The sequence below is a fragment of the Stegodyphus dumicola genome, chromosome 12, assembly GCF_044657685.1.
Source record: "Stegodyphus dumicola isolate Sdum_Otavi_A_Nest chromosome 12, ASM4465768v1".
NCBI classification, from domain to species: domain Eukaryota; kingdom Metazoa; phylum Arthropoda; class Arachnida; order Araneae; family Eresidae; genus Stegodyphus; species Stegodyphus dumicola.
This window is the reverse complement of record NC_140779.1, coordinates 38365845-38382437: the sequence shown is the minus strand read 5'-3', so window position 1 is coordinate 38382437 and position 16593 is coordinate 38365845. Positions and strand designations below refer to the sequence as shown.

At 31.9% G+C, this 16593-nt stretch overlaps 2 protein-coding genes across 4 annotated transcripts in view; one reads left to right on the top strand and one right to left on the bottom strand.

Annotated features, from left to right (window-relative positions):
- tmod (tropomodulin) overlaps positions 1–16593 on the bottom strand; it is a 123476-nt gene that overhangs the window by 34867 nt on the left and 72016 nt on the right. Inside the window, exon 1 of one of the 3 annotated variants that reach the window (XM_035352267.2) lies at positions 3238–3391. The exons of 1 other annotated variant lie outside the window; for it this stretch is intronic. The gene's annotated coding sequence lies outside the window, so the exon portion shown is untranslated. Of the gene's footprint in view, positions 1–3029; positions 3181–3237; positions 3392–16593 lie in introns of those variants that run through there. One more of the 3 variants, XM_035352269.2, reaches the window with a different exon arrangement.
- Positions 3679–13973, top strand: Sec61beta (Sec61 translocon subunit beta). Its single transcript, XM_035352270.2, has 4 exons — positions 3679–3817; positions 9266–9360; positions 11273–11374; positions 13497–13973. The coding sequence occupies exons 1-4, from the start codon at positions 3815–3817 to the stop codon at positions 13582–13584; spliced, it is 288 nt and encodes a 95-aa protein (XP_035208161.1). The 5' UTR covers positions 3679–3814; the 3' UTR covers positions 13585–13973.

Sequence of the window (16593 nt, the reverse complement as noted above, 5' to 3'; positions counted from 1 at the left end):
CACAGACTAGAAGAACGAGTTCCTAAATAAGGTAAGTGGAAGAACGAAGAACGAATTTCTAAATAAGGTAAGTGGATATTTGATTTGCATAGTGCTCAAATACATAAAAGGTTTTTCCTTTTTTATGTTATTTTATTGTTTGGTTTAAAATGTAATTTATTGAGATTATGCATTTTTTGTTAGCCTCTACTGTAGAATTGGGTGCTCCTTTGACTTTTTAAGTGAAAATAGATCAAGAAGTACATGGAAAAATTCAAGGGACTGTGCAATTCTCTGATATTTTTTTAAGTGAAAATAGGTCGATGTGTACATGGATAAAGTCACAGGAGTGCACAATGCCAATTTTGTGCAATTCTGGGTTTATTTTTTACGTGAAAATACGTCAATGTGTACATGGATACAGACTGAGTTTGTAAAATTCTTTGTCTTGTTATTTTGGCTTTGTGTAGCTATGCAAACCAAAATAACAAGTCAAAGAATTGCACAACCTCGGTATCCATGTACCGCCAAAAATAGCCAAGGGTTACTCTAAAATATACTTTTACCCCGCAGTGCTTTACTTTGCTAGTGCATTCTCATTAGAACTGATGAATTTAACACTTGATTTCGCCTTCGGGTGAGCTGTGCGATTGCATTTAATTGACTTAATTACCGTGAATTGTCTTAGGCGATAAAATTTAACTATCTTGTAAAAATTATATGTAATTGCATGCCAGTATTGAAAGAAACAATCTGATAAGAAATGGCTATGACTTGTTTTGAAACTGAGGCATAAAAGGTTACCAGCAAAGATATTCCGTTTGGCATCAGTTGTACAATTATTGGAGACTTTATCGTTTGCTCCGACAAAACGGAAAAGTACCGAAATTTGTAACTTTCACGTGATGATATATGTGTTAATTTTAAAATGGTTAATTTTGTTTTCCTAAAATATGACAGTCATGGATGTGTGTTTTAATTTTAAGTAATCTCTATGATTTTCTATGCTATTTATTTAATAGTGGCTGATGAATAACAAAATATGACCAACATATATGAAAAGGTAAATTCTAAAAATATGTATTCAATTAGCCAGAATCAGTAAATCCCATTGCTGCCAGTTAAGACATTTACTGTACATATTTATGCACTGTCTGGCATAAAAGAATAAAGGCTCTAATTATCTAAAAGATCTAAGGCATACATTTTTATATTAATAAAGTATTCTGTTATTAAAATGACATTTGGTTCTTTCTACTGAATTTTAATTTTAATAAATTTTCAGGGAATCGCCCATTGCTTCATGCATTTCTCAAAATCACTTACTTCAAAATAACAAGTCAAAGAATTGCACAAACTCTGTATCCATGTACACATCGACCTATTTTCACTTAGAAAAACATCAGACAATTGGCATTGCACACTCCCTTGACTTTGTCCATGTACACATCGATATGCACCATATAAATGCGCACTTCTGCATCAACTTGAAAACAAATAAAAAAATTGCACAAACGCGATATCCATGTGCACATCAACCTATTTTCACTTAATATATGTGCCATATAAGTGGGTGATTTTGCACTTTACCCAAATTTTCTAATTGTCTTTCACATTGAATTTTAATAATGGCTTTTTGTATTAAATTTCAGTTATCAGTACTCAATTATAAACTATATTCAATTTAACAAGAGAATTAAGACTGGAATTCTACTTCTTGTATAACTTTAGAGCAGAATATAAAATTATTCCTACTGTTAATTTTCCTATGCCTTAATGTCTATAAAGTTTAATTAAATAGATTATTTAATTCAGCTATTTAAATAACAAAAAATATAGGCTACATTTAAAGCTAATTAAAATTAATTAAAATATTCATTATTTTAATTACAGCCAAATGTGGAATTTTATCACATGTACAGCAACCAATTACACACCATGAGTAGTAAATTTTGTTACAGATTTACAGTTCCCTTGAACTAAAATTTTCATAAATTATATAAATGTCCTCACTAAAGTTAGAAAAATTTGTCTTTAAGAAAATATTGCATGAAATTGCCAGATATTACAATGGCTTTTGTACAACTTCGTTATTCTTTCAAATATTTGCTTAATTATCGTAAATGTTGCAAAATAGAAATATTAATACTACCATGCAATATACACTATCATTAAACATCAAATGATTTACACTGTTTCTTTAATCACACCCATCAGTCAGTAAACCACATTAAATTTTATTTCGAGCAAGAAATATCTTAAATGATGATTAACATTATACAATTAAAATACTAAACAATGCATTGAAAATGCAAACAAAACAAAGTAAATTTTTAAAGGAACAAACTGAACATTTCCTATATTCCTCTAAATTTTAGAATAAAGTTTTAAAGGGTGTTTACAGAAAGGTAACTGTTATAGCAAGTCGCTCCAAAATCACAAATAAAATTATTAAAAGTTAAAAAATACATAAAATTGTTATAGTGGGTCACATAATAAGGCATTACAAAAATTGCAGGAAATAAGTAAAAGATTACGAAAACTTACGAAAAACAGCATTTTGTAGATGGCTTATATAAAGTTCTACTTTCAAGTTTTCTTAATACTTTTAAACAGCAATTTTTTATCTCTTTCGCTTTAAAACAATTTCTCTAACAAGCAAGATTATTAGTATTCTACGAAAATTTTTACACCTTTTTGCAATAGATACATGAAAAATAAGAAAATTTTTATTTTCTGTTTGTCAAGAGTACTTGTTAGGCATGAAAACGTTCAAAAACTTATTCAGATGTACTGAGAAAAGACAAATTTTATACAGATACATTTCAGGGGGAAAAAAAAAAAAAAAAAAAAAAAATATCAATTTAAATTTGTTAATATAATACATGCCTTAATACATTGCATGGCTAGGGCAATAATATAAATAATGTCTAAAAAATTTAAACCATATCGTATTAAGATGCTCCTATACAAATCGTTTCATTTGAATGCAGAACCGCTAAAATTGTAACACACAGCCTGTTTTAATTCTAAATGTATTATATAATTACCTCAGATAACAAACAATAATCTTATTTCTTAAGAAAGTCAAATTTCGCAACCTAATTCAGAGAATGTCCATATATAAGCATGATTCTAAATTTGACCGACATACGAATTGCTTAGCAGACAAAATAAGATGAGATATTAATTCAACAATTTGCCTACAAAATATTCAAAATTGACTGATATAAACAACCAGCAGTCAGTTCCGCATACCTTGCCCTGGAATCCTGCTGTACGGAAGGATTTAAAATAGCACACCAACGCAAAGTTTACATCAAAAAATTTAAAGACTTGCACAGAAAATCGGGATTCGGGAGGGGTACCTTAAGAGAGTTGAGTTGTTTCACAATTTGACATAAAGGCGCTGCAAAAATAACATCTATTACAAAACTATATAATAACACATCTAACATTGTTGTCACAGAACTTTTAAATGAAATTCACAGATGAAATTAAAATTTCAAGTGTAAAGCGAGTACTAAATAATATTGAAAATGTCACGAAGTTCTGGAGCTAAATTTGCATGGACATTTTGAAAGAAAATTTTTCTGTTTACTAAACTGTCAATGCTCTGTTCAGAATAATTATTTGTAGAATAGCATCCAATTAATTTAAAAATATTTCAAAATCCATCATGAAGCAGAAACTTCTTTCTAAACATAAGAAAACGAAAAGAACTCCCACTGTTATCAGACTGACGTCACGAAAATGTGTGTTGTTTTCGTAGCCACGTTTGCTAATTTCTCGTGTGTTTCTTCGAGAAGTTGGAAGTATAAAATAAGACTGCGAAATGGTAATTATTTAGTTTCTGTTTTGTGGATTTTTTTCTGTTTGTTTTATTGTAAGTGATATAAATTTGTAAAATGCTATTCAATACAGTATATTTTTGTATGCTGAGATACGTATTAATTTTATACGGAGCGCTTCGATTAATCTGTTTGGAAGTATTAGCATGAAAATCACCTATATTGTGTACAGATATTTTGAAAACCAGTTGCTTTAGGATTTTTCGATGATTTAATGTTTGGCTTTATGTTTTAATTGCTTCTGATTTTATCAATTTATAAATGGACTAAAAATATATTTTATTTCATACTTCGTTTTTGTATTTTTTTCTGAAGAAATTTAACGATAGACTTGTTTTAAATTTGTCGTATGTAGCCTCCGCAGTTTAAAACTGTTACATTTAGTAAAAATTTCATTCATTTTCTAATTTTGCTCGAAATAGATTTATTGTAGAAGTGAAGGGTCTCTATAATTTTAGAAGTAGGAAATATAACTTTTAATAGAACATAATATGCATTATCTGAAACTCTTACCTCTTTAACAATTAATAAAGCGTGTTAGAAAAATTCATATGCAGAAATCAGCTTCAGGGAAATTTTTTCCTTCCTTGGCATTCAGTATTAATTTTCATTTAAGTTATGTACTAAATTAAAGTTCAAATGCCAAGCAGGAAATTGTTCACTGGTTTTCTGAGGTTTTATGCATATGAATACAAATCTGTATTTTCATTTAACAGTACAATAAGTAATAAATTCAGTTGATTACTGACTTCTGAGCTGGCTGATGAAGTCATGTACCTTTTTTTTTTTTTTTTTTTTTTTTTTTTTTTTGCAATCCAGTTTCGTCCAATTAATTTGTGTTGCGAAAATATTTATGGAGTGACTAATCAAATTAAACTTCTATTCTCATAATTGTTATGGCCCACCAGCGGCCGAGCGGTAAAGACGCTGAACACTGGTAGTTCGGTCTGAGGTTCGAATCCCGCGAACGGGCTGGCTGCATGGGCGTTTTCGTGGTTTTCCCCATGTGTAACGTGTATACGAGCCAGTTTCCCTTAGAAAGTCCTCCACGAAAGGCATCCCTCCCTTTAGGCAGATAGCCCTCGTGTGCTTTGCCATAATTAAATACACCACACCACACCATAATTGTTATGGCCAGTAAAGATCAGTGTTCTAAATTGAAAGTTTGCAAATATAAATTTATGAATGTTTTTAAAAAAATTCATTGCTGTCTTAGCATCTGTAGCTTCAGTGACCTGCATTTTGTCACCACTTTAAAAAAAAACTAAGGTAATGCCTTATAAAATTAATTATAAATTAAAAGGTTATGCCTTATAAAATGGGCTAGCAGAATGGATATTAATATCGTGAATTATAGCAGCTTAAATATATTCACTTCTGTCTTATGACAGTCATAACCATGAGCAAATATAAACGCATATTATATTCATTCTTACTTGTACCCATACGTTGCTCATGGTTACTAGTCTTTCAGTTCTTATGTAATATTTATTGAAAGCATGTTCTTATTGCTTTGTTATTTTTAAAACTATATACTGTAAAGAAAACTTTATAACATAAACTTAATACTCCCCTTACTTCTTCCAAGATTGCAACTTTTATTCTGTTTATTAAGAGTGCATTTTATGGCTAAGGCATAATAATTGAAGAGTAGTAGGTTTCATTTATGCCGCACTTTCCATTTGCATCAAGTTAACTAGAATTCTGTCATAGTGCTATATTCTGTGTAACTAGTAATAAATTTATTGTAACAGGGTTCCATAATTTTGTTTTGCATTTGGATGTTTCACATAGTTAACAAAAATGCAGTGCATATCTACATAAAAATGCTAGCCATTAAAATTGCTGCACTGCAAAGGAAAGCAGTTAAAATAAAATTTATTTTATAAATACATTGTAAGGCTAATCTTTTTAATATGGTAACAGGTAGTTTGGCGACATTTTGGTAACACGATAAAGGTTACTAGCTAGGACCTTTAGCAGTGTACATGGATAAAGTCAAGAGTGTGCGCAGTGCCATTTTTGTGCAATTCTGGGATGTTTTTTTAAGTGAAAATAGGTCGATGTGTACATGGATGATACCGTGTATGTGCAATTCTTAAAAACGCGGCAAGGAGTGGGCGATTCTGCACTTTCTCCCAATTTCGCACCTAATATTGGTCATGATTAAGCACTTTTGTTCCATAAAAGTTCTAGCATAAATGCAATTCGGCTAGCAGATTGTTGGAAAAAAATGTTGAGTAAAAAAAAATGCCTCTACTTCGTGAAAACAAAACTAGCAGGTTGCTGTAGCAGGGTTGGTCGCCAAAAAATCGCCAAGTTACCATAATCCAAAGATTAACCCATTGTAATTGAAGGCTAAAATGATTAAAATTTTGGTTAATTTTGTGATACAGAACTGGGGGGGGAGGGGCTTTGAGCATTATTGCTGTTGTTCTTTTCTGGCACTAATTTGAAACTATGGAATTTATTGAACAATAGCAGTTGTTACACAACTGGGTAGGGAGTTGGACAGACTTTGGATGGTATTTTGGATTATTTTCATCTGTTTGGTTCAGTTTTTTGTGAAAGTTCATCTGTGTGGCTGTTGGGTTTATTCTAGGAATCTTTCTACAACCCTTGTTTGGACATTTTCAATTGGTGAGAGACTTGCAGAAATGCAAGCCTAAGTATGGGTTGGATTACCTTTTGTGTATAGAAGAAATGTAGGAAAGCATGGATAATATATGATCTCTCATTGTTCTGTTGCATGTTTGGGTGTCAAGAGACCTCAAAGATATGATAGTTATGGAACATTAAATTAATGATGGTTAAAAAAATTTTTGAATATGCAGACTGAAAGTAAGCATCTATGTATGTGATAGCATCTCATCTATCTAGATTTTGGTTGATATGACAAAGAATGTAAGCTTCTTTTGTTCATTCCCCTTGACATTTCATGCATGGATACAACTATTGTGATGCTGAAAGCGAAAGTAGGATTTGTCTGAAGAGACATCCTATTGGCATTAGACTCAATTGTCAAATCCATTATGCCCTTAGGTAAAGTGCAAGCTATATTATCAATGTAACATGTTTTGGATGCGTTTTTCCTGCCATCTCGATTACCATTATCTTGAAAAAAGCTTTATCACTGTAAAAAGTCGTAAAATCAGAATTGTGTGCCTATTGTTTTCTTTGATGATCAGGTGAAGGGATGCAAGTTAAAATTATTTAAAATTATGCACGTTACACAATTCAGAAAATTGAATTAACTGTTAAAAATGCATGTGCTTGCATGGTATCTGTACCAAATATTATTTAAAAAATTTGATTGTTTGTTACAGAGTGAGTTCATTTAAGAAGCCAAACACCTGTAGTTTGGCTATGTCTCGTATCCTCACCTTTCTAAAGCAACCACCTCTGTGGAAAAAAGTAAAGTCTGAGAGGTTTCACTGTAATTTCATGTGACATTGTGCTTAGCAAGATTGAGATTCTTCCCCTTAAATTGTATGTAAAAATTACTTTTAAAAGATGCAGATATACGAGGTAGGATTCAAAAGTTCCCAGACTGAGTGTATAACGTAAAAAATATTATTAATTAAATTGCAGAAACGCATCCTCCTTTGAAATAAGATCCTTGTGCAACAACACACTTTTGCCAGTGCCTGTAAAGTTCATCGAACCATGTCTGGAATTCATTTTTGGCCATGTCCTTTAATTCTGCCTGTCATGCACATTTAACTTTACCTGAAGATTGAAACTGATGACCCTGCAAGCATCTTGCTAGTTTAGGAAATGGAAAGGAATCGCAGGGTACGAGATCAGGTGAATAAGGATGATGAGGCAAAACAGTTTTCATTTTCTCAAGAAAGTCATTAATGAGTATTTATGACTGGCATCCCTCATCCACAGTTGCCCTTCAAAAGGTGAAATATGTAACGCATTTTCTTTCTGCACGGTTTCTTGGTGTAATAGAAAGTACGTCTGACACGTAATCTGGAGCAGGAGCGTTGTCATGCCACAGTGCTCATGACTGCTCAGCCCACATTTTTGGTCTCTTCTTCCGGATTGACTCTCGCAAATGACGCAGAATTTCAACATATGCGTCCTTCAGGGATAAATATCAGATGCACAATGCCCTGACTATTGAAGAATACCTCTAGCATGACCTTTCCTTTAGAGTGATCTTGGTGGAATTTTTGCTTCCGTCGAAATAGGAATGATTTCCACTTTGCCAAATGCTCTCTTGGTTTACGGGTCTTACAAAAAACACCATTTTTCGTTCCCAGTAACAATTCTGCTAAGTAGGGAAGGATCTTTGTGAAAAGCCAAGATTAAGTCTACTGCCATTTATTTCCATTTGAACTCCCTTTTGATTTACGTTTAACATACGAGGAACGATGTGTTGACACACCCTTTGTACGTTAAGATCCCTAGTCAGTATCTGCTGATGTTGTGGCCTTTGATATCCCAACTGATTCTGCTATTTGACAATTTTTTTGCTGCCTGTTCGCACGTACTGCCGCGGACACCTTTCTGATGTTTTCATTGGTGCGCAAAGTCATGGGACAGCTGCAGCATTCGTCGTCTTCGGCACTTTCCCTGCTTTCTCTGAAACGACGATGCAACTCAAGAGCTTGCGTTCTCGATAACGTTTCACTTCCATGCACATGCTTCAACATTTGAAAAATCTCAGTAGCACTCTTTCTCAAGTGAATACAAAATTTGATATTGATTCTTAGCTCAGCTGACACCATTTCTTTCTATCGCCGGTTACTGAATGCACCTACCTACAAAAAATGCAGTTGCTGCGAGCTTTAGACCATGTGATTTGGGACAAACCACTTTTAGAGAAGGGGGAGAATGTAATAACAAAAAATATTTTTTACTCTCACTACTGCAAAAAAAAAAAAAAAAAAATTATACACTCATTCTGCGAAGTTTTGAATCCTACAGTGTAATAGAAGGGTGTTAACATGTTGCCGAGGCTAATTTTGTTAGGTTGAAATATTTACTCACTCATTACAGTGTAGATCATGTTTTTGTAATAGCTTCAAAAATGCAAGGAGGGGGAGAATATCCATTAAAATATTTGCAGTTGTTACCCACAGTGATTTTGTGAAATATTACTGAAACTTTTCATGCAATGCAGATCCTGTAAGCGAATATTTTAAAATTAATTTTAAATATATCAGTTTTTCTCTAAAAGCCATTCAGATATAGTAAAAAGAATGAATAAAAAATAGCTGTTTTCATGCTGACGTTGATGAACTGTTACCTGCATAGTTACCATAGTTTGGCATGGTCTGAAAATTTGGCCGCTTCTACTAAGGCGGTTGTGCTAATACGCAAGTATTATTGCTTTTTTGCCATATTTTTACTCATTAAAATATGGCCAGCAGAATCCATATCTAAATATTCCTTTCAACATGAATTTTTGGTTGCTTTTTTAGCCTGCCCCTTCAAGTGCAACATCAGTTGGTGCTGGTAGTAGATCGCCAAAATCAATGGCACCCCGAGCTGGCTCTGGGTCTACTGTAAAACAAAGGTATGTTTTTAAATTTTCCTGTCAGGTTATGATTTTTTCATGCATTGTCTCCATTTCGTTGTGTGTCTTATCCAAAAACTATATTCAACTTCAGCGTCATGTTATAGGATGGTCTTTTGCTATACTGGTAATCTAACATGAAGACTTATGTTAAATTTTGAAACTTGATTATTTCTGTAAAATGCTGCCTTTTGTTTCCTTTACTTCATATTTGTATGTCAAATGTACTGGAGATGAAAAATTGTATATAGGAATTCATTCATATTTAATGAGTAAAACTTACCAGTAAATAAATTATTCCTAGTTTAATTATATTTAATCAGCTTTTCCTTTTCAGATAATGCTTCAGATCCTTTCAGATATTCACTTTTTCAAAATGAAATTATGTTCATTTGGTTCATAGATTCCTTTCTTTTTGGAAAAAATAGTTGAATATGAATATTTATTATTTCTTTAACAATATATTTTTACCTTTTTCAGTGAATTTCACTAATGTATTTCAGAGATTGTCTTTAACGGCACACTCTTTAACAAATATATTTAGGGTAGAATTCCGTTATAGCGGCATCAGTTAAAAATGCACTACTTTCTTTTTTTGCCACCAATTGTTGCCAAGTATGAAATAATAATTCAAAAGACTAAAAAAAATTAGTTCTGTAAAAAGTAATTTTTTTAATTTCATAATTCTTAAAGTAAATTTTTCTTTAATTTATTAATCTAGAATATTCTACACATAAATAAAAAAAAAAAATAAATCTGAACAGATGGCATAAAATTACAAATATCATTCAACATTACAGAAAAAATTTTGATTTTTGAATATAACCGATGTCACATAAATGCTATCAAATATGACTCTAAATGGTGACAAGCAGTGCCCTGCTTATTTTATTACTCCATTTAGCTCTGCCCCACAGTTTGGAGTCTATAAAATTATAACTGTGATTCATAGTGAAATGTTCATAACCAGCATTCCTTAATTCCTGTTTCTTGTATCCTTTCCAGCAGTCTGAAAATATAGTGCTGCCATCCATGATATTTTTCTGAATGGCAGTCATCAATATTTATAGCCCAACAATTGCAAACAACAACCAGAAAACATTCTTTGCCTTCCCAGGATAAATCCTGAATAACTATCGCTCTGGAAGAGTATATGCAATCTTCTTTTTTCTAAGATTTTATTGGCTCCACCGTTTTTTATTTCTTTTACAAGACATCAAACTGCACATACCTCCCTCAAGTATTACCTTATTTTAATTTTGCTTTCGTATCATGGCCGATTTCTAATTGAGGTTAGAAAAATTCAATCGGCATCAATTCTTGATTCCACAGATAGATAAAATGAACAACATTGAGGAAAGAATAAAATTAAATCGTCATTGAAGCAAGATGCGAGACTTCAAACCATGTTTTGGTTCTCACTCCCTTTTTTTTCACAACGCGAACATGCATAACAACGCCATACAAGAGCTTTGTTTGAGTCAAAAGTTAACTTCATCAAATGGTATTGAGAACAAAGTCAATTGCTGTGAATTATTCCTTTATCCTGTTCTCTTTGTTATTAGGTAATTTTCAAATTATGTAGTCCATCGTATTAATGAAAATGGTGAAATATGGCAAAAAACAGTAACGTGATGATATTTGGAACAAAAACTAGAACTCGAGCCTCAATTTTTCAAACGTTGTTGGCAGGTTGTTGTAGCATTGTTTTCTTTTTATATTTGCCTTCATTTTTTAACTGTGCCACTCTTAATTCTATAACAATTCTTTGGCAAAAGATTGAAAAATATTCCAAAAATAAGAAAAACTATCCTCTTTAAGTACCGATTTATTTCTAATGAATATATCTGGATATTTTGCTAGTTAACCATGATTTTGGTGTGTTTACCTTTACTTTTATGTATTTATAAAGGAAAACTGGTGGTGCGAGTGCCAGCAGCAGAACTAGAACATCTGGTGCAAACAGTGGTGGAATGTGGAGGTTTTATACTGATGATTCACCAGGAATTAAAGTGTAAGCATACTTGATTTTTAAAACCCTTTAATCCTTTTATTAAGCCTTTCCATATATTGAATGATGACTTTTTCAGCCAGAAGATTACTTATTTAGATATTTAGTCCTGTGACTGTGGAATTTGAATTTACTTCACAAATTAATAACTTGAAATGTAAATGTGAAATATGTGGAAGAATAAAAAAGTAGAGAAGAATGGCAAAATGATAATATTGACTTTATTTATATTTTATGCACATTTGACTCATCTTAAAGTCTTGAAGTCAGTTGACATAGTGAATGAATTGATTATAACATTTATGTAAAATAAAAAGGTAGTGTCATCAGAAAGAAGCATGCCATATCAGTTTTGGGAATTTTACTAAGGTTTGATTTTTAGAAGCTTTTAGTATTTAAAAGTCTATGACTTATATAAACATTGGTAATAAATATACAATTCTTGTAAAATTTGCAGAACTTTTTGTTTTTAATTGCATTTAATTGCAAAGCTTTTTATAATTTATATTTTTGGAAATTACTTAATGGTTTCTAGAATATATATATAGAAGTATGGTAGCTTGATTTAAATAAAAATAGTGTATTACTAAATATTGTTTAAAGAAATCATGACTAGCATTTTAAATTTGACACTTTTTCCTTTTCAAATAATCATGTTTCCAATCTTATAAGCCAGGATGGTGCTGAATATGCAAAAGGAACATTTGCTGCAACTAATCATTGCCAAGAATGATTCTGAGGTCATGAGACTGACGAGACATGATTTTAATACAACATTTGTTGCTGTCAACTGTAGAAAAATTGGGAGGGGGAGAAGTGACTACATGCCATGGGGAAGCATCATGAAAGGAAAATCTTGGCAGAATTTGAAGTAGCACTAATATGCAGCAACATAAAAAAAGACTGGAAGCATTAGAAATGAGAAACAGTTTGGGATAGCTAAGCGAGTCTGATTGTTAATTGTATACTGTTCGTCAGTTTGAAGACTTTACTTCCTAATGGCACGGTATCATAATCCTGTCATCACTTGATGCAAAATCATACATATGTAGCTGTTCTGACTAGCCTTGCATTTAAAGTAAGCAAGTGACATTAATCCTAATGAGAATAGCAGGGGTTAAATTTTTATTTTTTTATTTAGTTTTGATAATATTTTATTGCTTCTTTTATTTAATGTAAAATTTGGCATATTTTTAATATTTGTATAAAATCAGAGCATAATTTGGAAAATAGGAGATAAACTGCATGTGATGTGCCTTGAAGAACCGTTTTTGAACAAAAAGAGGAAAAAAGGTTTATTTTATTTACTTTGCATCTTTTTGATAAACTGAGATAAAAGTTTGTTTCGAACCTAAAGTATTAGATGCATTATGTTCTTTATGGAACTTTATCTTTTTGTGCCGAAACTCAGTCCGATGTTTTTCCTTGATAGCACAGTCAACATGGACTACCTTCTCTCAGTACACCTTACTGGTTCAGTTCATGGACATGGCACTAATGTCTAAGCTAGCAAACTCTCGAGTGATTGCATACTGATCTTCTTCCACAAGTTCTCACAGGCAACATCAGTAGGCAAGCCAGAGTACTCTGCTTCTGGAATGTCACAGTCCTTGTTTTTGAACTTTCGTTACCAAGCCTTCACAGTGTCATATGATACAACATTAGTATTTAAAGCTGTACACATGATTTAATGACATTCTGTAGCTGACTTTTTGGAACAGAACTGGAAGTAAATGATGGTTCTAATCTGCTAGCATGAAAAGTTCCATTTCAGACACCTTGTATATAATGATAATATTTGTTTACAGATTTCACAACACAGTCTTTCTTTCAAATGCCAAAAATTGTTTAACAAAATATTATTAAACACAGCAACACAAACTGTTTGTGCAGACTATATTTGCAGGGTGGGAAACTTTTGTTAAAACCTAATATATTACTTAAAGCTTAAGGGTAAGAAAAATTTACAAAAGTATTTACATTTCTTAGTTAATATACATATCACATTTATTTGATCAATAATTAAACGTTGTGTTTATATTAAAAAACTGCTTGTAATTACAATTGAATATAATATTGTAGTTAATTTTTTTGAAGATAAGTAAGGTTTCTTTTTCATTTTCAGTGGTCCTGTACCTGTTTTGGTCATGAGCTTGCTGTTCATTGCATCTGTTTTTATGCTTCATATATGGGGAAAATATACAAGAGCATAAGAAGCTGGAAGAAATTTTATACTGAATGTTCATCACAATCCAATAAATTTCATTCCAAGGACTGTGTTCATAAAAAAATGCATTATGCTGCTGTCTTGTTATTGTGACCATTCAATAAAGCATTAAAAGTTTCTATTATTTTTCGTCTTTACAATTTGGTTAAAATTTATTATTTTTATGAAAATGTAAAAATATCATTTGAGCATGGCAATTTTTGCATGAGTATCATGAATTACTGAAGTTAAAAAAGAGTCTATAGCATTCTTAGACAAGCTATTGTAAATCCCCCATTGCTCTACACAATGAAGATATGGCTTTGGGTTCATTAAATTGTAATAAGAAACCACAAATATATATGTTTTAACTTAAATAAAGTTTATTATTCTGTATGTTTTGAATGTATCTTTGCTATTAACATACTTTTTAATTAGAATAACATTTAAATCTTAAAGTTTAGATTTTTATGGTTTGGTTAAATAATGATGGCAAAACGTGCGGTGGCGTAAGGGAAGGTATGCCTTCGTAGATTACTTTCTGAGGGAAACTGGTTCATATTCATATTATGTATGGAGAAAACCGTCCACACAGCCAGCCTATTTGCTTGGAATTGAATCCAGGTTGAATTGCCAATGGTTAGCAACATTTTCACATCACATTTATTAGCTAATTTATATAGTATTTCATTTACGTATGTTAGAGATATAGAAGTTGATGGTCATATATTTTGTTCTGAAACGTGAATAAATTAATACTTGAGCCTAGGTAAAACATTAATTATTATCTTAAGAACTTCTCAATTTATCATGACAGTGGCAATTTTCAATCAGCGTTTAAATTTTTATAAAATGTTCATTTGTTCTTCGTTTCTTTCAATTAAATTTATGCACTAAGTTAATTAAAAATATCTGTAAAAAGCCTAAAAGAGGAAAATAATGTATATAAAGCCTATTTTAATTAACTGAGCAACATGACAAAGTTATATTTCCGAGGAAAATTTAAAAATCGAGATGACTTTCCGCCGATAAAATCAGACGGAAAGCTCCGCCTTGTTTATGATGTGTCATGGCCTTCTCCCTCTCGAAGGTCACGGCTGAAACCACTATCATCTGGTACAGCATAGGCTGCACTTTCTTGCAGTAGGAAACTGTGCCGATACTGTCATAATATAGTGCTAAGCCAGTGTATATGACACCAGGAGATGGGAGTCAAACTATATATACAAGGTGATTCAGAAGTCTTGGGACAAACTTAAAGGGGTGTAAAGAACATTATAACAGACTTTCATATAGGGAATGTATGGGTGCAAGTGAAATGTTGAGACACAAACACATGAAAGGGATCCTAAATTGTTTGTGTCTCGTCGACTGTAATAGTATGTGCTCATTAATGTTAATGGAATGATTAGCTTGTATTTGTGCCAGGAGAAAGGTGGCATTATGCCAAAAATTTGCTGTTTGTGATTATACTACTGTTTGTGTTGGGAGACTTTACAAATGCCTAGGAGGTACACATGCATCTAATGTATGGAGCTGAAATTGGTAATCACAAAGGTGTGGTGCAGAATATTAGGAATTCATTTCCAATAGATGAATGCCGGATCACAGAATGAATGCTTACAACTCCAACTTTTGTGAAACTAGTTCCTTCATCATCATCAGGCAAGAAATGGTGAGAAATCGACTGAGAGGTGTACTACAGCATCCAAATGTGCCCGAATTGTTCATAATATTTGCAGAAAACACATGTTTCAGTGGGTTCGGTTGATTATATGGCAACTTCCAGTCTTCAGTGACTTTACTGTTTGACCACTGACTGGCTTCCTTGACATGAAAGATAATTAGGCTTATGCTTGTTTCTTGCAATTTAAAAATCTCAAATAGCATGCTTTTGGATTTGTTTGCCAGTATAGTTTTTATAACATTTGAACACTTCTTGACAGTTTGTTTCAACTAACTGTAAATGAATTCTGGCCCTGAGAAAAATACGCTTGGAAAATGCTTGCCAATTGCACCATCAATAATATTCTAATGCATTGAACTTTTCTACGAGTGTGACTATACAGAAACATTTATTTTAGAGAGAACTTTATAATAAAACCATATAAATAAAAGGTTTAAAAAAAATTGAATTTCAGATTTTAAATTACGTCGAAAGTTACTTTTTTTTTTTTTTTTTACCTTTGTCTGTTACCTTTATTTATTAAATATCACATTCTTTGCACTTAAACCATAAAATTCAGTTCAAGAGCAATATCCCAAAATAGTTTTAAATTGAGCATATCCCTTTAGAATTTATGATACAGAGTCTCAGGCTGGAGATAATGTTTTTTCTGTACAACATTACCTTTGCTTGCTTTGAAATCCTTGAGTTTGTTAATAAAAAATTTGTTTTACAAAATATGAAATTGATAATAAAACAAATTTCAAATTTAGGCTTCCACATACCCTTATTCGCACTAGGATTACGTCATTCAAAATTCGATGGCTCTATGTACCGTTGTTTTACCACAATGCGAGAAATATATATTTAGTTAATGTAAATCTGTATGTATAACATACATTTCATTATTTAATTTCTTCAAATATAATGGAGGACTCTAACATTTGGCGGCAACAGTTTGAAAAGTGAAACGGACATTTATAGTGAACCAATGCAAAAACGAAAACAAACTTCAGGGACAAAGCCCCTTTGGACTAAAAATTTTAACTAAATGTGTATTTTAAGAAAGGAAGTTCGGCATTTTTTACCCCAAAGGAGCATTAGCTCAGAAAGGCTATTAATCTCGAAACAGGATTTTGTGTTGAATCACAGTGTAAAAGGCTGAATTACTTTTCAAATTGCTGCCACCAAATACCTTTTTTTTTATCTCCAGTGCGTGAGACTGTCAATCGGAAATTCTAAACATATGCTGTTTTTAAATATTTTGTGATATTGCTGTTGAATTAAATTTTATGCAGTATAAGTGAGAAGAACACAATATTTAATAAATAAAGGTAACACAAGAAACGT